This window comes from Echinops telfairi, unplaced genomic scaffold (genome assembly GCF_000313985.2).
Source record: "Echinops telfairi isolate 266 unplaced genomic scaffold, ASM31398v2 ScPeMD7_7475;HRSCAF=8513, whole genome shotgun sequence".
NCBI classification, from domain to species: domain Eukaryota; kingdom Metazoa; phylum Chordata; class Mammalia; order Afrosoricida; family Tenrecidae; genus Echinops; species Echinops telfairi.
Genome location: NW_022111379.1, coordinates 31,927,021 through 31,947,336, shown reverse-complemented (window position 1 = coordinate 31,947,336; position 20,316 = coordinate 31,927,021). Strand labels below are relative to the sequence as shown.

General features: G+C 49.5%; 1 protein-coding gene across 2 annotated transcripts; it reads left to right on the top strand.

Annotated features, from left to right (window-relative positions):
• The first annotated feature begins 240 nt into the window (after window positions 1-240).
• On the top strand, window positions 241-18,691 carry WDR61 (WD repeat domain 61). 2 transcript variants are annotated; one of them, XM_004699715.3, is made up of 11 exons: window positions 241-291; window positions 4,019-4,069; window positions 5,322-5,349; window positions 8,291-8,396; window positions 8,874-9,046; window positions 10,814-10,962; window positions 11,153-11,246; window positions 13,900-13,993; window positions 15,315-15,407; window positions 16,344-16,422; window positions 18,138-18,691. In XM_004699715.3, the coding sequence occupies exons 2-11, from the start codon at window positions 4,058-4,060 to the stop codon at window positions 18,225-18,227; spliced, it is 918 nt and encodes a 305-aa protein (XP_004699772.1). In that variant the 5' UTR covers window positions 241-291; window positions 4,019-4,057; the 3' UTR covers window positions 18,228-18,691. The 2 variants fall into 2 exon arrangements, with proteins under 2 accessions (XP_004699772.1, XP_045141768.1); XM_045285833.1 differs by lacking the exon at window positions 241-291 and adding an exon at window positions 373-397.
• The last annotated feature ends 1,625 nt before the right edge of the window (window positions 18,692-20,316 follow it).

The window sequence follows — 20,316 nt, the reverse complement described above, 5'->3', positions numbered from 1 at the left end:
GAAGGATCTGGCAGCCGGCAGGCGGAAGACTGCTGGAACCTAAAACTCGGAGCTACCCGACTCGGGTTGCAAAGCAGGTTACTTCCCCCGGAGGGGACGGGAACGGGGCGTGGCCTCCCTGCTGTCCCCGCCCCCCCGCCTCCGCAGCGCCTGCCGGGAGCGCGGCGTCCCCACGGCAGGGGGCGCTGCGGCGTCCGCCCCGCCCCGCCCCGCCCCGCCCCGTCGTTAGCTCATCGCCACGCGTCGTGGTCGCGCGGAGCCGGCTGCGGAGTGTCGAGAGGCAGTTCGGCGGTGAGTGGTCGTGACGGCCGTTGGGGACGGCCCCCGGAGGGGTCGCGGGAAGCCGGATCTGGAGGGCGGGTGAGCGAGGCTGAGCTCCAGGCCGCGGTGCCTGAAGGTAGCTTCCGGGACCCCCTTCGCACTGGCTGCCCCTGGGGGTGCGGAGCCTGATGGGGGCGGGAAGGCCTGGCCTTGGCCCCCTCCTGCATCCTGAGCGTGTTTTGTGCAGACCCGGGATGAAGGCCGGTTCTTGGGGTGACAGGTCTCGCTTCCGTAAATGCAGCCCTGTCGTAACTTTTCAGTAATGGGCCAGCACGCTCCCCATCACTGGCCAGGTACAAACGGAGCCTAGGTTCCTTTCCCTCGGGTGCCGTGTAGTGCTGGGGGCACTTGAGTAAAGGCATGTCTTGGCAGCGCTGAGGAACCAGCAGTAAATTTTGCTCGGAACCTAGGGGTGAAGAGGGCCAGCCGGCCGCCTCGTCATTAGAGTTGGGTCTCTAACGCCCCTCAGACCGCCTTCCATAGCAGACCATACAGAGTAGAACGCTTAGTAATGTTTGTTAGCAATTTAAGCTATAGAACACTTTGTGATGGAGTTATGCATTGCTTCAATATAGTATTTCTTAGATTAGATCAATACTGGCCACAAATTGTTTTGTAAAAACTTTTCCGCGTTGAATTGCACCATCACTATACTAATTACATGTTACCGCACCCCTCATCCCTGAGTGGAAGCCATTAGTGATGCTTCTTTTCCTTTAGTTACTACTCTATTCTTTTAAGAAGTCACTGGTACACGTTCACCAGTACTAATGGCCACAATATTGTAGTTAAAACCCTTGGAATTTTAGCAAAATCAGTCGCTATAAAAAACTAGTAGGAACAAAAACAATAGCGTCTGCATGTGCTTGTAGAATGGGCGGATGGATCCTCGTGGTTCAACATGTCACCTTAATTGGATCAGGACAGGTCTGCACAGAGTGCATTAGAACGTTCAAAAAGTAAAAGTGTAGGGTTTTACCTCTGTAGGTATACTGATAGTGTAAGTGCAACTGATGGAACATGTGTTCCTTGTTATGACTAATCACAGGAAGATTAAGAATAATAAAACAATTCTGCTGAAACGTTGCACAAAAGAATGATAGGCAGTCATTTTGGTGTCACCCGCTGATAGTGCCACCTAGCCACCACTCCACACCCTTTCCTCTAAAGCGTGTGTCCACCTTCTAGGATCAGACTAGCCTAAGTGGGAGTTTTCTGGTTTTTTCTTTTTTCCCCCACCCACCACCCTCCCTCCTCACTTCCCTTTCCCTTCCCTCTCTTCCACACCCTCAGCCCTGGCCTAATCCATGTCTTCAGTCTTTTCCTTTGGTGAGAAAACCATTTTTATTTATTTTTTCTCCCTTTTCATCATAATGGTGCCATAAACTATCTATCTTTATGAGATTGACTAACTGACGGACATGATACTTTCCAATTTTGTCCAAGTCATGAGGTGTTTGACAGACTCCATTGTTTTTTTAAGGGATGCGTAATTCATACCAGAGTTTCTTTATCATTCTCTGCAGACTGGGTTTTTGCTCTGAAAGAACTTGCTGTGGTAAATATGGGTGTGCATATGTCTGTGTTCTGACTTTATTTCTTCAGCGATGTCCCCAGTAGAGAGTAGAGTGCGGGATTCGAATGTGTTGTTATTTGCATTTGTTTAAAGAAACACCTTACTGCTTTCAGTGGACGTTTTTTTAAGCTCTCAGCAACAGTTTCCTTACCCAGAAGTATCGGTGATCAGAATACCCACAACATGGTGTTAGGGTTTCGTGAGTGCCTAACACAGGACCTGACACATAGTACATGATCAGATATGAGTTTATTATTGATAGATTCACACCGTTGTTTGGGGGAGACTGATTTTTTGGAACCTTTTTCTCTGTTGCTAAGTAAGGAAGAAGTAAACAGGATGTTCTTAGAAACGAGGGTGGCAAGACTTCATCTCATATGCTTTGCTCATGCTATCGGGAAGGACCAATCCCTAGGGACAGACATCATGCTTCAGAAAGGAGAGGGTCAGAACCATTGGAAGGCCCTCCATGAGATGTATTGACGCGGGGTTGCAACAATGGGCTCAAACATGGCAAAGATTGTAAGGTTGGTGCAGGACTGGGCAGTGTTTGTCCTGTTGCACAAAGGGGTGCTGTGGGAAGGGTTGCTATGAGTTGGAACTCACGCAAGGCCCAGAGTAGCAGGGCCATGCCCTGGTGGTGCTGTGGGGTAAGCATCAGGCTGCCAATCTCAAAGTCAGTTGTACAAACTCACTGGCCATCCTGAGGGAGAAAGATGAGGCTTTTTGCTCCCATAATGATTGAAGGTCTCGGAACCCCAATACAGTTATTATTGAGTCAGAATCAACACCATGGCAGTGGGTTTGTTGATCTGTTGGTTTGTTTTGGGAGCTTCACAGGACAAAGAGTCAGTGTGCCACAGACAGATTGCATCCTTTGCTTCAGCAGAACTGATTTGGGCTCCTTACTGTCCTTCCTACACTGGGTAGGACACAGTTCTTGGGTCACAAATGAATCAAACGTTAACAACCTAATTGAGATCTTCATACCTGAGGTCATTCAGAAGTCCAGAAAGAGTTTTTTCCCCACCCATTATTCTTGGAAGAACTTTATAAGAACCTTCTTAGGGTTGCAAATTTAAAGCATCTTGAACCTGTGGGGTGGGGGTGGGGGCTTCAAAAAGCTTATGGGAAAATTCCATGATCTTTCAATTCCATTGATTAGCATTGAGACCTCACCAGTGGAAATTTGCGCATATATATATATATATATATATAAGTTTTGTTTTGTTTTGTTTTAACTTATATTTTCATATCTGGAGATACTGTGTCTACTCTTAACTTGGGAAATTACAGTAGCTGTATGAGATTGGCTAGAGCTTGTTATCTAACGAGTTAATAAAGAGGCACATAGGCTCCTCGGCACAGATGGGGTAAAATTGTTTTTCACTGTTCTTGACTTCCTTTGTAATCTTATATATTCCATGTCTTTAAAAACGTTCTGATAAGGGTATATAGGCTTTACAAGGCTTATAAAGGGGTCCATAGCACATACACAAAATATTGGGAACCCTGTAGCTTAAGAAAGTAAACTGATTTTTAAAGTAAGTTGAGTCTTTGGGTAACTGAACAAAGTCTTTGAAGACTGATGCCTTTTGTGAGAGATGGAGTTCCCCTGGTGTTGGTATGAGTCATGCATCCCTGGGCTTTCTTCCTGCTCCAGCGGAAGATGAGGCTTTCTACTCCCCTAAAGATTGGCAGCCTGAGAGAGTCAAAGAGGCGGCTCTGCCCTGTCTGACAGGGTCGCTGAGATAGAACCGACTCCTTGGCAGTAAGCCTTTGGATGTGTGCTTGTTGGGCTTTGAGTAAATAGCATTTAAAATTAACGGAACGTGTGGGCTCCTCTGAAGAGCTCAAAGGACAGAGACTGGTCCTCCACAGTCTGGCTTGGGGAGAAGAAACATAGGGGGGGTGCAGTTGAGTTCTCGGGGTTCATGGGAACAAAAAGAACATGCCGCCCTGGTAGGGGCTGTGAAGGGGGGCTCTGACTGAACCATGGGAAAGTGTTGGAGCAACTCCCAAACCAAGAGTTACCATGTTTTCTTGGTCAAGGGGACCCTCCTGTAGAGCCCTTTGTCCTGATGATACCCCCATATTGAAACGCTGGTATTGTTTCCACAGAACTGTCTGGCCTTTAGCTCTTCAGCCTTGGTTAAGGAAATGACCAATCAGGTAAGGCCTGTGGCAAGAGGACAAATTACATTTAGTCTCTTCTTTGACAAGTTTGAGTCCATTGGGTTGATCATGTGCTTCTTTGCTCCTAAAGATCTGGGTGGCCCGGGGCACCTGGCCCTCCCAGGCCAAGGTGGCACTAGTAAAGTGCACAGTACAGTAGGTGACACAGAGGCCAAGTGCTCAGCTGCTAACTCTGAGGTCAGTGGATGGAACCCACCAGCAGCTCCTTTCAGACTGCTGTGACAGCCTGTTCCTGGCCCTGCAAACCCGGCGGAGCAGTCTCCCCGCAGGCTCCCCTCGAACTGGAATTGATGGCACACAGCAGCAGCAGCAGTAGGGATCTTTGATCTGTGTCTCAGCTGCAGTGTGGAGCTCTGGGGGCGTAGTGGTTACACGTTGGGCTGCTAACCACAAGGTCAGCAGTGTGAAATCACCAGTGGCTCCTAGGGAGAAAGACGAGGCTCTCCACTCCCATAGACTTGGAGCCCTGGAAACTCAGGCGCAGTTCTACTCTGTCCTACAGGGTCGCTAGGAGTCGGACTTGGCTCCACAGCCGGGAGTTTGGTTTTTGTTTACCACAATTTATAGAGGAGTTGAGGAAGCTTAAGATGATTTGTTTACAAAATAGTAATAATAAATTATCAAGGGTTCTTCGTAAGGGAGTGGGGCGGGGAGGGGAAAAAATGAGGAGCTGATACCAAGGGCTCAAGTAGAAATAAAATGTTTGGAGAATGATGATGGCAACAAATGTGCATAACACAATGGATGTGTGTATGGATTGTGGTAAGAGTTGTACGAGCCCCCAATAAAATGATTTAAAAATAAATTTAAAATAAAAGTAGTACTTTGTTTAAAAAATGAACAGATGAGAAAAGAAAATGGTACAGGAGAAATAAAACAGGTTTGGGCTTCGTGGCCTTATATGGCTATGAAAATTACCCTGTGAATGACCCTGAGCTTCCTGGTGGTCAGAGCAGAAAAGGAAAGCAGAATTAACATGGGGGGGTGGTGTCAGGCAGCTGCACAGCAGGGACGGGGAGGAAGTGCTTCTTCAAGCACTGGCTGGTTTCTGATATCAGTCTCTTACTCTTGGTTGAGCAGGAGTCTTGGAGCTTTCGGGAGGAGCTGGGGAAGTAGTTTATACTGTAGTGACTAAATCTCGGGGGTGGGGGTGCTTTGTGGAGTGTGGTGGGGCGGGAATACGGGAACGCTAACCATGGTTTAATGTAGCTTCTATTCTTTATTTCAGTACGGCATTCTCTTCAAACAGGAACAAGGTAAGCAGCCTGCCTACTATAGTGATTTCACCTATGAAAACGGGGTTGCTCGTGGTTCCTTTAAAGCTATCTTGCTGCCCCAGGCACACAGCTCCTCAGTAAGTATTAAGTATACTTAATTGACAGAAGGACTGGCTGAAGCAGCCAACAAGAGACCCACTCAAAGAGAGGACCGAAAATTGAACAACTAACTGAAAAGCGAAACCTAGGAGTCAGGTGGCAGGCCGGGAGCAGCCCACCGCTGAGGAAAGCTGCCCAACTGAGGAAAAACTGTCTCTCTGCTCTTCCCAGCTGCCCAGGGCAAAGAGGAGTTGCATCGAGCCTTAGAGCTGTGTTTGCCTGCTCATGTGAGGAGGGGCCCTGGGCCTGACCCTGAGCTCTCACTGCCTGGGGACCCAGGGGATGACAGGGTCTTTTCCTCACAACAATTGCAAAGACTCCCAGCATATGTGGGGGAGGGCACAGGCGCCGTGCGACAGCAGTAGTGACAAGTGGAGCAGGAAGCAGCCCATAGTTCAGCCTGGGAACCGTATAGCCCATGACGCTTCAGATCTGAAAAGGAGCAGATGAGTGCGTAGACTATACAAACCAGGCTTGTTTCTTTACCTGGATGAGTTAGGGAAAGCCTGGAGGCATCTGGAATACCTCACAGAGCTCTCGCTCCAGAAGCATGTTGGTAGACTAAAATTTAAGCCAAGCACATTCTTCCAAGTGCACTAGTGTAAGTAACTAATAGGCATAGCGGTCAACTAGCATAGGTAGCTAAAACCGTCCAGATAGCCGACTCAGGTCACCATAGTGACCAGGTGGGATGGTCATGGAAGCCATGGATGTGTGTGTAACTCGGGGCTGTGGAAGTTCTGTTTCCATGCCATCGAGTTGATCTGACTCCCGGCCACCCTAAAGGCCAGTATAGAATGCCCCCCACTGTGGTCTCCTAGGCTATAATCTATGGGAGCTGATTGCTATGTCATTGTTGCTGAGGAGTGGCCAGTGAGTTTGAACTGCCAATTTTTAGGTTAGGTAGAGTGTTTAACCATTGCATCGCCCGGGCTCCATGTTGCTGATGTCGATGCGTTGGGCGCCTTTCTAGTCAGAGTTTGGAAAAGTGGCCCTTGGGCATTGCTTCCCTATCTGAAGAAAGCCACCCTGTGCACTGGCCACCTGTGTGTGCCCACCCGGGTCTGCAGGCCCACCAGAGATGGGGCGTGCAGAATCAGATAATTAGAGGGATTGGGTGTGAGTCCTAGCACTTTCCTGTTCTAGCTTTATGACTGTGAGTGAACTGTGTAAGCTTTGAGTTCCTTGTCTGCAAAAAGGATTGATATTAATGGTATCCACTCTACAGGGTGGTTGTGATTGAAAGGCTTGTAGAAAGATTGATATGCTACTGACTATGAAGGAGGTACCCCCCAAAAAACAGAATTGCGCTGAGTGGAGCAGAGCTATCGTTGTATGCATTTTTCACTCAGGGCAAACATCAAGCGACTCGTTCTGAGTTAGCGCACCCAGTGGCATCGCCTAGGAAGGTTCTCTCTGGTCACAGTGAATTTTTTCATAAAAGCACCTTCACTCAAACCTTGTTTTTTTGTGATGGCCGATTTAAGAGCACAGCGTGCTGCTGTGAAATTTTGTTTCTTGCTCGGGGAAGTGCCGCAGAGACTCGTATGAAGTTAAACACAGCTTAGAGGAACAGTGCTATGGGGAAAACTCAAGTGTACGAGTGGTTTTTCTCATTTCAAAAGTGAAATGTCCAGAGATGGGAAACCTTGTTCTGGACATCAGTCAACTTCCTGAGCGGACAAAAAAGTCAACTTGTGGTGCATTTGGAGTTTGTTCCACCAGGTCAGAGGTTTTAAAAAGATTGTGTAACAGTGTGTGACAGAAGCCAGATTTGTGGCAGATGGACTGGTTTTGCCATCACGACTGTGCACCTGCTCATGCAGCCATCTCAGTGTGCCAGTTTTGGGCAAAATACAGCATACCTCTCTTGCCCCAGGCACCTTACTCACCTGACCTTGCTCCGTTTGACTTTTCTTTGTTTCCTCAAGTGAAGAGGGACATGAAAGGACAGTAATTTCACGATGTAGAAGAGGTGAAGAAAAAAACGAGGGATGTGCTGTCAGCCGTCCAAACAGATGAGTTTGAAAAATGTTCCCAAGAATGGAATCAGAGATTTGACAAATGTATTAAGTGTAATGGAGAGAGTACTTGGAAAGGTGATAGGTTCTTTTGTAAAAAATATTCAATACATAGCACTGAAAAAAAATGCCGTCTTTTGGTGCTCCCCCCTTGTACTCATTAAGCAGATTATATTTGTGGTAAAAAGCAACTCGTGCCATATTGGCTATGTATTGTTCGGTCTGCACCTGACCAGTCGGAGCCCTGATGGTATAGTGGGCTTACGAGTGAGCTGCTCTGTGGGAGAAAGATGCGGCGTGCTTCTCCTGTAGAGATGTACAGCCTCAGAAAGGCACAAGGGCAGTTTTACTCTGTCTTTTTGGGTCCCTATGAGTCAGAATTGACTCGGTGGCAGTGAGTTTGATTTGACCTACCTACTGGTTTCCAAAGGTCTCAAAGAGAAATCTCGTATCAAGTATAAATCTTTTTGCAGCGGGCCAGGGGCATCCTCGTGGATGGCGCTTATTTCTGTCGAGTGAAAGTGGTGCGTTCTAAGCTGCTGTGCAGTGGGGAGGCACACAAATAGGAAAACATGGAACGCGAAGGCTGAAGGTTTGAATTCCAGTGCTGCCTCCCCGCTTGGTACACATGGTTTGGGCTTGGGGCTGTCTTCAGAACCTCCGGCTTTCATGTGTCCCTGACAAATCCACTGCAAACTATGGGAAAATGTTTTGTAAAATGGATTCAAGTGGGTGTTAACCTTAGAATTGTTGGAACAGGCTTCATGCAGACTTCTAACATGAAACCCCTTCCATTCTAGCCCATGATGATGCCATCTGGTCAGTTGCCTGGGGGACCAACAGGAAAGAAAATTCAGAGACGGTGGTCACAGGCTCCCTGGATGACCTGGTGAAGGTCTGGAAATGGTAAGTGCCCTCTCCCCAACGGAACTCCACACCCACTGCTATTGAGTAGGTTCCAACTCAGAGCAACCCTTTAAGACAAGGTAGAACTGCCCTGTGGGTTTCTGAGCCTGTAAGTCTTCACGGGAGTGAAAAACCTCATCTTTCTCTCTGGCGGAGCGCCTAATGGGTTCATGGAACCCTTCCCCCGACCAGAGCTCCGCCACCAAATGTAGACTCAAGAATCCCCTTGTCCCTAGGCTCCCAAGTGGCGATCAGGAAAGCAGTGATGGTGTGGCAGTGTATAACTGCAGCTTATTAATATGAAAATCCCATCATTTAAAACAAGAAAGCCCCAAAGGTAAACCCTGGCTCTGGCGCTCCACCTCCTCGGATGCTGCCTTTCACAGAGCGTTAAGCCATCAGGCTCAAGGGGCAGATGCTAGGTCCATGCAGTGTTTTGTGTGTGACGCCCTCCCTTTGCTCTGTTCCCCATTGAAGGCATGAGGAGAGGCTGGACCTGCAGTGGAGTCTGGAGGGGCATCAGCTGGGGGTGGTGTCCGTGGACATCAGCAACACCCTGCCCATTGCCGCCTCCAGCTCTCTCGATGCGCACATTCGACTCTGGGACTTGGAAAATGGCAAACAGATAAAGTCTATAGACGCAGGACCTGGTAAGAGTGCTCCTTGTCGGGGAGATCATTTGTTATCCCTTGGGGAAGTCACGTCGACTTTTTTTTTTACATCTGAGAGGGGTCATAGAGGCACGGGCCTCACACAGGACCTTCAGAGGCATTGGGTACATGCTGATCAAACACTACAGCCAACTGCGTACTAGCTGATGTCAACAAAGCCCGAGGACGGCCTTCTCCCAACGTTGCTGCCAAGTGAATCTTGGTACTGCACTGGCGAGCGAACGGTTTCCTGGGCCTTTGGGGTTTCAGAATGGTCGGTTTGGGATTGTAGGCCTGTATGTGGATAGGCCAGAACTGCTCGGCTGTGTTCCAAATTGATGGTGGGCACTGATGTAATAGATGTCTAGTGAGCACAGCTCTGGGTGTCTCTGTCGTGGTGACCTCGGTGATTAGCGGGCCTGTTTTAAGGTGGCTGATATCAATCTGTTTAAACAAAATAAATCTTTGATACATGAATTGTTTTCTTTTAAAGTACTGCAGAGGGGGCCTGCTCTTACCCATCAGCCATGTGTGCATCCCCTGGAGTAATGAAAGTAGACACTGTCAGTGGGCTGGGTTAACGTGGGACGAACCGTGTGACACTGGAGGATTTCTGTAGCCTTACCAGGTCTCTGACAAGGTCGCTGAGTGGGACAACTCGCTGGCAGTGAGTTTGGGTATAAATAGACAGCCACAGTCCATCAGCAGTACTAAACTGTCCTGCTGTACTGGGCCATTACACAACAGACAGTAACGTAAGCACAGAACACAAGCAGACGTTGCTAATGGCAACGGCAGAGCGGCTGCGTGTGTTTGTGGGGACCCTTCCATGGGGGTCTGCAGTGCATAAGTAACACTTGGATGTAACTCTTGGCATTGACTGAGTTATGTAGTATAAATTAAAAACTAATTGCCTCTCCTTTTTAAAAACAAGGCCCCTTCCTAATCCTCATTCCCTATTAATTTGTGATAGTTTGTTTTCTAGTATATCCTCATTTTATTGAGATAAAATTTCACTATAAAATTCACCCGTTTCAAGTGTGTAAGTCAATGAATCCCCGTAGAGCTATACATTTGTGCCTCTCTCACTGCACTCAGTTTTGTAACCTCCCATATCCCTAAAAGTTCTTCATCCCCTTTAATACTCAACCCTTCCCTCCACTGTCAGCCTCAGGCAGCAGCCAGTGCTGCCCCTGTCGTTTCAGTCGTTTGTTTTCCTTATAAATGAAACCCTACGTTGTGTCTGCATTCTTTCTTTAGCCTGTTTTGGAGGTTGGTCCTCAAACGATCAGTGCCAGTAGCATTGCTGTGCATTGTATTACAAGAACCTCCCATACTCTGGTTTATTCATTCGCCGTTTGAGGGGCATGTGAGGGGAGAGCGTGGCCTGTAAGCTTTCACACACAGGTCTTTGCATGGGCGTGCGGTGTTGTTTCTCCGGGAGACCCGAGGAGTGGAGTTGCTGGTGTGTGTGTGTGTGTGTGTGTGTGTGTGTGTGTGTGTGTGTGTGTGTACACGTGTACGTGTACTGAAAGAAACCGCCAAGCGGTTTTCATGCCCATCAGCAATGGATAAACGCTCCAGCCTCTCTGGCTCCTCCCTGATACTTGCTCTTGTTGCACCGATTTCTATCAGAATATAAGATGCCCTGCTGAATTGGTAAAGTTGTCTTTAAAATTGCTGTTTTTAAATTGGTCAAATCTTTTTTTTTTTTTTTAATTGTCAAATCTTTTCTCACTGTATTTTTTTTCCTTTTTTCCTGTTCAGTGGATGCCTGGACTCTGGCCTTTTCTCCCGATTCCCAGTACCTGGCCACAGGAACTCACGTAGGGAAAGTGAACATTTTTGGCATGGAAAGTGGGAAAAAGGAATATTCTTTGGACACAAGAGGAAAATTCATCCTTAGTATAGCCTATGTAAGGGAATACTGGTTTTGCTCTCTGATTCTTTCGTTGACTGTCCCAAGCGGTTTTGCTTGTGGTCTCAATTGGGTTGGAAGCCAGCCGTGTACAGCCGGGCCCGGCGATGTGCTTGTTTGGTGGGCACAGGCGCCTGGCTTGGCATCACGGAGTCTCAGAGGGGCCACTTCTCCGTGTTCTCCGCTAGAGTCCTGACGGGAAGTACCTGGCCAGTGGAGCCATAGACGGCATCATCAACATTTTCGACATAGCCACCGGGAAACTTCTGCACACACTGGAAGGTACAGCTCACCCTTCGTTGCCTGCACACTGAGCACCTGATCCCAGAGGCAGAATGGCAGTTGCATGAAAAGTGCCATTAAATGGCAAACGAGCATTAGATGTGTAAGACGGCGTCCCTCCCAGTGGGACAGACCTTGACATCTGACTCTTGTCACTCATTGTAGATGTAACCTGGACACGTTAGTTGTTGTGCCAGGGTAACTGGAAAGCAAACCTTGCCCACCCCCCACCCCCATCCACGGGCCTGCTGATCCGAGCACCACACGAATGTCGTTGCCTCCTTCCAGTTCCTTCTGTGATCATCCTCTGTTGTCCCAGGTGGGACCGTATTCATGCTGCATAACCTAGGCTTTGACTGACCTCTCTTAATTGGGCAAGTCTCGGCGCATTCACCTGAAGCTGGGGGAGGCAAATATTTTGTACAGACGAAGCTAAGAATGACTTCTGCATATTTTAGGATTTGTTTAAGCACACACACAGTGACAACAATATGCAGTGAAGACTATGTGGCCTGAAAAGCCTAAGATTGTTACTTTCTGGCCTTTTACAGAAGAGGCTTCCTAACCCCCATTCTAAGGTAGTTCTTGTTAGGTGCTGCCAAGTTGGTGCCTGCTCATGGCAGCCCCAAACAAAACACTGCTAGGCCATGCTGCCGCCGCCACCAACACCACATTGCCTAATTATGGTTACCTAATAACCATCTAAGTGTACATTGCTTGGCCGGCTCTGCCATATTGGACTCCTGCTCTCTGTTTCATTTTTGCCAACTGATATAAGCATCCCACCATTGTATCCACCTGACTCTTGCCCTCAGATTGAGAAAAGACAGCCGCAGCACCTTATAGGACAGAGTAGAGCTCCCCCATGGGTTCTTCAGGCTGTAACTCTATGGGAGTAGAAAGCCTCCTCTTTATCCTGCGAGCGGCTGGTGGCTTTGAGCTGCTGACCTTGCAGCTAGGAGCCCAATGCTGACCCACTACTCCTACTCCACCAGGGCATCTCTTCCTAGGATCAGTTCATAGAAATGCATTCACTGGACTAAATAGTGTGAATCATTTTGTCACGGTAGCTGCCCAAGTTGGCATCCTGGGGCACAGTCCATGTGGCTGTGGAAGTCAGAGCAGGTTCCTTGTAAATCTGGCCCTGTTCTTAGGAACATCTTCCTCTGTGACTTTGTCTTCTGATTCTGAGGTTGGACGTCTCTGGATTTCTTTCCCATGAGTGTCCTTGTGTTTGGGTGTGTCTTTTGCCCAGGTGTCACACAGGCCTCTCTTTGTCTACCCTGTCTCTGAAATGTGGGGCCCACACAAATGAAGTAAAACATTTTCTATCCACTTGATAACCTATATCTTAAGTCATTGTACCCTGAGCAGCATGGGCAATCAGGGTACAGACGTGTTGATCTAATGTGCTAACACTTATAAATATCCACAGGGAAAACTAATCCCCACATATGATGCTGTGCCTGTCATTATCAAAGATTGAAGAGATTAATTACACACTGTGCTGGCGAGGGGCTGAGGACAGCACAGGCATGCTGGTGGGCGGTTGCGAACTTGGTACAGCAACTTCAGAACAATCTGGCTCTGCCTAATCAAGTGAAAAGTGAATCTCCGCTTTGGCCCCCACATTCTGCTGCTAAGAATGTATCCTGCCAATAGTCACACTTAGAGAACAACAAGCGGGAATTTAGTCATTGTTGGCATCACAATAGCAATGGATTAGCAGTGACCTGTCAGGTACACCCGTGCTAACATTGACAGTGGAAAGGGCAAGAGTGTCACAGAATGCATGGATTGGGTAGAGGAGAAACTTTTCAACAGAACCTAAGACAAATCCCAGAAGGCCCGGCACAAATCTGGAAAACACCAGCCATGTTCATAGATGGAACTCTGCCGACCATCCCAGAGGCCCCTATGACGATCAGTCCCACTCTTCTCCCCCTGATCCTGTCATCACGGAACTCCCTTACATTTTTTAATAGTTTCCTCTCGAACACACCACACTGGCCACTAGTTTAGTTTTACCCTCTTGTGGGTTTTTTTTAGATAGATTTCTTTTACCAGTTTCTCCTTGACAGTATAGTTTTTATTTATATAGGAAAAGCTATGTAGGGATTTGTATGTATGCAAAGCCTGTGGCTGGGAGGATATATAGGAGCCGGAAAACCCCGGCGAGTGCCTCTCGGGTGGAGGGCGCAGTGGGTGAAGCCAGTGCACAGGTAGATGAGCAGGCTGCAGCTTCCTCCGGTGGCTTTTGGATGATTTCTCTTCTCTCCACTGGCTGCATGACCGCCTCATTGTATCCTCTACTCGGCACTAGGTGATTTGGGAGGGAAAACAGCGTCCTGAAGCAATGTGTGTTTCCATGTTGGGTCTTGATTTGTAGCTGAGGAGTTTCTGAATTTCAGCAAAGTGAGCTAAGGCCCAGCTAGCTGGTCAGAAAGGCGAACTAAGGAGACATGGCTCCCCGGGGAAGGGCCACAGGCAGCCTATGGGTGTTTCCATAACAGTGGCAGGAGGGGCCCAGTCAGGATCTGCCCTTTTCTGGCGGGAGCACCTCGTGACTCAGGATGTTCAGGGGCTCCGTGCTGATGGAAGGCCGAGAGAGGCAATGGCGATCCGCCAGCTAACGGGCCTTTGTGCATTGCAGGCCACGCCATGCCCATTCGCTCGTTGACCTTCTCCCCGGATTCTCAGCTCCTCGTCACCGCTTCAGACGATGGCTACATCAAGATCTATGATGTGTAAGTGGCCTTGTCCTGATGAACACTGATGCCCACTGGGTCCCGACTTGTTAGCAGGCACCCTCATCTCGCCCTGGCGCTGAGTCTAGACTCTAGACCGCCTAGACTGGGCCGCCCTGGAGGAGGCTTGCACAGCTTGCCTGGTGATTCCAGGGCCTTGCTCCTCTGTCTCCGGCATCCTGCCTCTTGAGAGGCTGGCTGCTGTTTGCTTCTTGTGGGGAAGTGTCGCACTGGTGAGGACACGAGCCATGGGGTGTGGCTGGCCCAGGATGCCAGGAGAAAGGGGGACAGGACCACTCCAGACGGAGCCGCAGCCTCACGGCAGGCCTCACTGTGTCAGCTTGTTATTTCACGGCAGGGGGAGCAGTGTCCCTCTCATTAGACACTGTGAGGGTTCTCTTCTTGTGATTTGTCCTTGTCATCCTGGTCCCCATACTCTCTACTGTGCTGGGCAAGTGTCCGGAGCCATGCTGGGTGCCGCTACTCCTGTCCGTTCCCAAAGATGGACGCGCAGATGACCCTCCACCATGGGCTTCCTTGTGGCCGGGCTCTTTCCTGAGCCAGGTGGGGGTTTCCTGGAGGATGAGCCTGGGAGTAGTAACACCGCTCCTTTTAGCCTGCTGCTGACAGCTGTGGAGTGGCAAGAGTTACCAGGCAGACATGGCAATGGAGCTGGGTTTTGGGAGGCGCCTGTTGTAGCAGAGTAGCAGTTCTAAAGCAGCCTGGGCTCACACGTTGATTCACACACTTTGATGGAGGGTGAATATGGAGCAGTGGATTTGCCTCGGGGTGATGCGCTTTATACCCCTCCCTCACGTCCGACTGTATTCCTTTGCCCTGAGGCCACCTTTCCTGGTGTCTCTGCTGTTCCCAGGGTGCAGCAGCTGAGCTCAACATGACACCCATCAGACAGGCCCCTCATCACAGGCAGTTTGATTTTTTAAGCTAGTTGAAAGGGGCTGTAGTAATTGGACCAGTCCTGTACTTGGTTAGGTTACAAATGGGCTATGAAAGACACAGGGGTTTGAAATGAGGGCCTCTGGACACTTTCTTTGAACTTGAGGCACGGGAGACACTGGAGGTGGTGGTACAGGCCGGGAGCAGAGCCTGCCACTGCCCCTTGATGGTCTCTCCCCCTGCTGACTCTCAGTTCCCTCGCCTTAAGCCACCATACTGATTTTGAGCCTTTAAGCTCTGCGGCTGCTTATGGGTCTTATTCCCATTGAATGGGTAGAGTTAGCAATGGGCCTTCTGCTTTTGTGACTGCATCCCTGCCCCCCAAATTAACCTTTCGGTTTTGTTTGGAATATTCCCATTGCAGACAACATGCCAATTTAGCTGGCACGCTGAGTGGCCACGCATCCTGGGTGCTGAACGTGGCCTTCTGTCCTGATGACACTCACTTTGTCTCCAGGTACTGGGATTCCTGGCCACGCCTCAAATGCTAGCGAGCAGGCTGGGGTGGGTCATCTGGTACGGAGTGCCTTAACACTTGAAGACTGTGTGACCCTTTTCCTCTTTGGTCTCCTTTGGTTTTTATAGTGTGTTTTAGATTGATTGAAATAGTGAAATCAAGTAAAGAGTCCAGGTCTTTGTCCAAGTCTTCAGCTCGGACAAAGGTGGATTCTCTTGAACGGTGAAACTCTTAGCTTTGCCTTATCAAGGTAGGACTTCTGCCTGTGGTTTACTTTAAGGCAGTGGTTCTCAACCTTCCTAATGCCGCGCTGACCCTTTAATACGGTTCCTCATGTTGTAGTGACCCCCAACCATAAAAATATTTGTGTTGCTACTTCTTAACTGTAAGTTTACTACTGTTATGAACCATCATGTAAATATCTGATATGCAAGGTGAACTAGGCGACCCCTGTGAAAGGGTCATTCAACCCCCTAAAGGGGTCTCAACCCACAGGTTGAGAACTGCTGGTTTAAGGAGTCCCTGCGTTACCACAATAACTTAAAACCCTATAAGTCTGTTTCTAAATGTGCATTTAGATTCCAGTATTAGATGGTGGTGCTTTAAAACATGCACCGGTCAGATGGAAACCCTTTGCCGCGTGACTTCCAAAAGCCTCCTGAAAGCTTCTGTTGGAAGCATGAAAGGCCCATCTCATGTAGAAAGAGATAGATGTGTCTGAGACTCATGATAAGCCACCTAGTGGTGGCAACACCCTGGTCACCTCCGGAGACCCTGGGTGACGACTTGTGCATGTTGACCTGGAGTGGAGTGGGAGGGTGGGGCTCTCCTCTGGTAGGCAGGGCCAAGTTGGGTGAAACATAGAATTTTGGTCAGATTCCTTCTCGCGTACATAAAAAATGGCCTTCTAATCCTCATGTTCACTTTTTTATACAGTTCCTCTGACAAAAGTGTGAAAGTTTGGGATGTTGGCACGAGGACTTGCATCCACACCTTCTTTGATCACCAGGATCAGGTATGGCCTAGCATTTAAATTCCTCTGGCTTTGGGTCGCTTGGATCACCGACCATAGGGGCCGGAGCTCTTTCCTTAGCCTGGCTGCTCACTTGTCGAGGCTGGCAGACCCTGGGGCTGTGAGTGGCCGGTTCTCTGGGCTGCTGTCTGCACGCAGAGCTGGCAGATGCCGCCAGCCAGAAGGTCCCTGTGCCCAGAGCCTGCAGATACATGTCTGCTTTGGGAAATTTGGCAGCCGGTGCCTATAGCTGGTGCTGTAAGGACCTCCCTGCCCGGCAGCTGCATTGCCCACTGCCGTCCATTCAATTCCAACTCAGTGACCCTATAGGACAGAGAAGAATTGTTTTGTGGTTTCCAGACTATATATATTTTGGGGGGAGGGGATGGGGAGGGAGACACTACTACATCTTTATGGGAACCAAGAGCTTCATCTTTTTCCCTGTGGTTACACGGCTCTTTTTCATGTCCTGGAAGTATGACAGTCCTTAAAGTGTTGGGCTTTCTGCTAAACACTGCCCATGGCGGGATCAAGTAGCTGGTTGATAGTTTCTTAGGATGATCCTCTTTAGAAAGCGTCTCAAAGTTAACGTAACCCTCAACTGTTTGGGTGAGCATGAAACAGCTAGAACAGAAATCAGAATGCTGACACAGTGTGTGTGAAGAATGCAATGTAATTAGCAGTGTCACTGATCATTATACCGATCATTATGTTTAGAAACGAATGGGCTGTGTATCTTTTTACACACACACACACACACACACACACACACAGTGTCTCCCTGGTGAGACTCCAACAAGGAAGCAGTTGGCTCTGATGGTGCTCACGTAGCAGATAAAATAAGCACTCCATGTCAGGCCGCCCAGCATCTTAGCGCTGCCAGGCTCCACTGGGTTCCAGCAGTCAAGTGAGAATTACAGACAGCAGGCGGGAATGCAAGGAGGTCGCTGAGGATCAGTTAGCAACTGTCCCTGTCCTCAGTGACCTCGGGGCAGCTGTGAGTGAGGCCTTTTCTTCCTGGAAATAAAAAGGCGAGCACACACTGGTCCCTTGTGTGTTCCACCTGCACGCTGTTAGGCCACCCCATGGATTCTGAGCCTTTGATAGCTTGATTCGTGAGAAGTGACATTTGATTAGGGGTTATAAATGGAGTTGATTCCACTTCACAGAAAATAGGATTTCTGACACTAAGAGCTTCATGGACTGCTTCATCTTTCTCCCCAGGATCAGATGGTGGGTTTGAACAGCCAACCTTGCGATTTGCAGTCAAACACCTAACCTACAGTGTCTCCAGGGTTCCTGAGGGGACGGGACCAAAACCCCGAACTCAAATGTACTGCCATCAAGTCATTCCAGACCCATAGCAACCCCGTGTCGGGTGTCCGCGGCAGGCTGTCATCTTCACAGGAGCTGACAGACTCCCTTTCTCTCACAGAGCTGCGGGTGGGTTTGAACCACTGCTCCTGTGATCAGCGGTTCAGTTCATAGCCCACTGCACCTCCAGGGCACCGAGGGGAAGAGGGAAGGGAAGGGCGTGATAAACAGCAATGGAAAACTCCTGACTGAAGACAGAGCCTCTCTTCCTGATTCTGAAAGGACCGGAACCCCCGCCACCCCCCCACCCCCCCTTGGGGCAGTGTTTCTAGATGCAGCAGCATGCAAACGTGAACATCCTTGCGCAGTCACTCATTCATACGTCTTGTTCCTCTTATTTACAGGTCTGGGGAGTAAAGTACAATGGAAATGGTTCAAAAATTGTGTCAGTTGGGGATGACCAGGAAATTCACATCTATGATTGTCCAATTTAAATGGCAGTCTCCAGGCCACTGCTGCACCGAGAACGTGGACTGATCGTGTGACATTCCTTACCGTTTCGGGCTTGTTTACAGGAAAGGGGAGTATCTGTTGTAGTAAAAGCTTCAATTTTGTAGATAATATATATCTTTCCGTGTTCATGGGAATGGCTGTTCATACCTTAGCATATTTTCTTAATGCAAACACCTGGGTTGTTGTGGAACATGCTTGTTTTCATGACCCTGCACTGGAAGAATTGAGAGAGACTTGGCACCACGTCAAAGTGGACTGTCTTCCTTGGAGGTGGAGAGAGCCAGGCACTGACAGGCTACCTGGGAATGCAGCAGCCAGCTCCCGGGAGCTGAGACCCAGAAACCCTAGCCTCTTTCAGAATTTGAGCCTGAGTATTTGCGAGGGAATGGTCTGTGGTCCTACCTTTCTCTTACAGCCTGTGTGTATTAAAACATCCCCTGCCACATCCTTCGTGTTCATCTCCACGTTGTCTTGCTCCCTGGGCGATGCTGGAGGGTGGCGGGCTGCCCTGCTTCCTTAGGCTCTTGGACTGTGCCTGGTAGCCACTGAGGTCCGCCCTGTTATCCCGGTGTCTGCACTGCCATTTTCCCGAGTCTTCTCTGCCACAGCCTGGCTCCTCGCTGAGTGCAGTCTCGGGAGCTACCATTCCCCCACAAACCACGCTGCCCTTTCCTCTGCGTGGAAAGTCCCTCTGACCTTCGGCACGCACTGCATTTGGGCCGTCAATCAGGTGCTTTCTGTAGTGGGCTTCCTCTACTTTTTCCTCATGGCACGTCCTGAGACGTGCACTCACCTACATCCCCAACTGTGAACTCCCTGGAGGTGGGAACGACGCCATTGCATCCGTAGGAGTGAAGGCAAGCTGGCTCTGAACTCTGAGCTCTCCAAAAAGAAAGGCAAAGCCATTCGTCTCTCATACCAGCTCAATTTTATTTTTGAAGTGACAAATGACAGGTGGATAAATTTGAGCAACACCCTCCCCTCCCCATTCGTGTACAGAAGGAAGGAGCTGAATGTCCTTTTGCTCCGGTACCAAACGGTAGTGCTGTAACAAGAATTCATTGGGGAGTCACAGCACAGAAATGACACCCTGGAGCTGTGGTGGACGGGGTTTGATGGTCATCCTGACCAGTGGTCAGAGCAGGAGCAGGAGGTTTTTCCATTCTTTGTCAGCAGCTGCAGCTACTAGCTGGCAATGTTCTGTTGGAACCTGGTCCATCCAGCTGGCTCCCCCTACCTGCTGTCAGTCTGGTCTGGCCTTTGACCTTCCCGGCTCAGGTCGGCTCAGGTCCCTTGCTCTAAGTCAAACGCTTTAGCCAAGTTAGGGTCGACCTGACAGGTGGTCTCTGCTTTCACTCAGCAGGCTAGAAGGTAGCAGGTGACCTTCATATGGAGTGTGGGAAGGGAGAATAGTGACTCGTGGTTGAGGGAAAACCGAGATTCAAGTGGGAGTCCACCTGCCACGACCAATCTCCCTCCAACAAGGCGGCAGACCGTGCGTGCGTGGGAGAAGCTCGTTCTAGTGGCATTCTGTCACTTTGTCTACATCACCTCATGGCTGGGCAACAGGGAGAGGAGCGCTGAGACACGCTGCCCTCCCAGACCCTCCAGTCACGCGGGCTCACTGGCCAGGCGGGGGCTGAGCCACCGGTACGGCCCATGGCTTCTCACACTGAAGCTACAGGGGGCATGGAGTCTAGTTTTGCTTTACAAGCAAGCACTTTGGTGGGAGAGCACTGCAAAACATATCAACAGAAAGTGACAACAAAGTATGGGGCAGGGGGCTGTCACAGGCAAAACAGTTACCTCTGCACATCACTTGAAACACTGGTCCTCACAAGGCGTGGGAGGTCCCTGAACTTTCCAAGGGAAATGATCAGAACACAGCCTGTTCCAGCCACTCAGACAGTGGGAACTGGTGGCCCTGCGACCCGGGGACAGGTAAGCTTTTGTCCTTCAGGGTGCGCCAGGCGTCTAGATTCTGAAACGTAGCAGCCCTGAGAGCGTGTCCTCGGGACCAGGAAGGGGGCATAGACCTACCCCGGTGTGTGTGAGGGGGTGTGCCTCGCC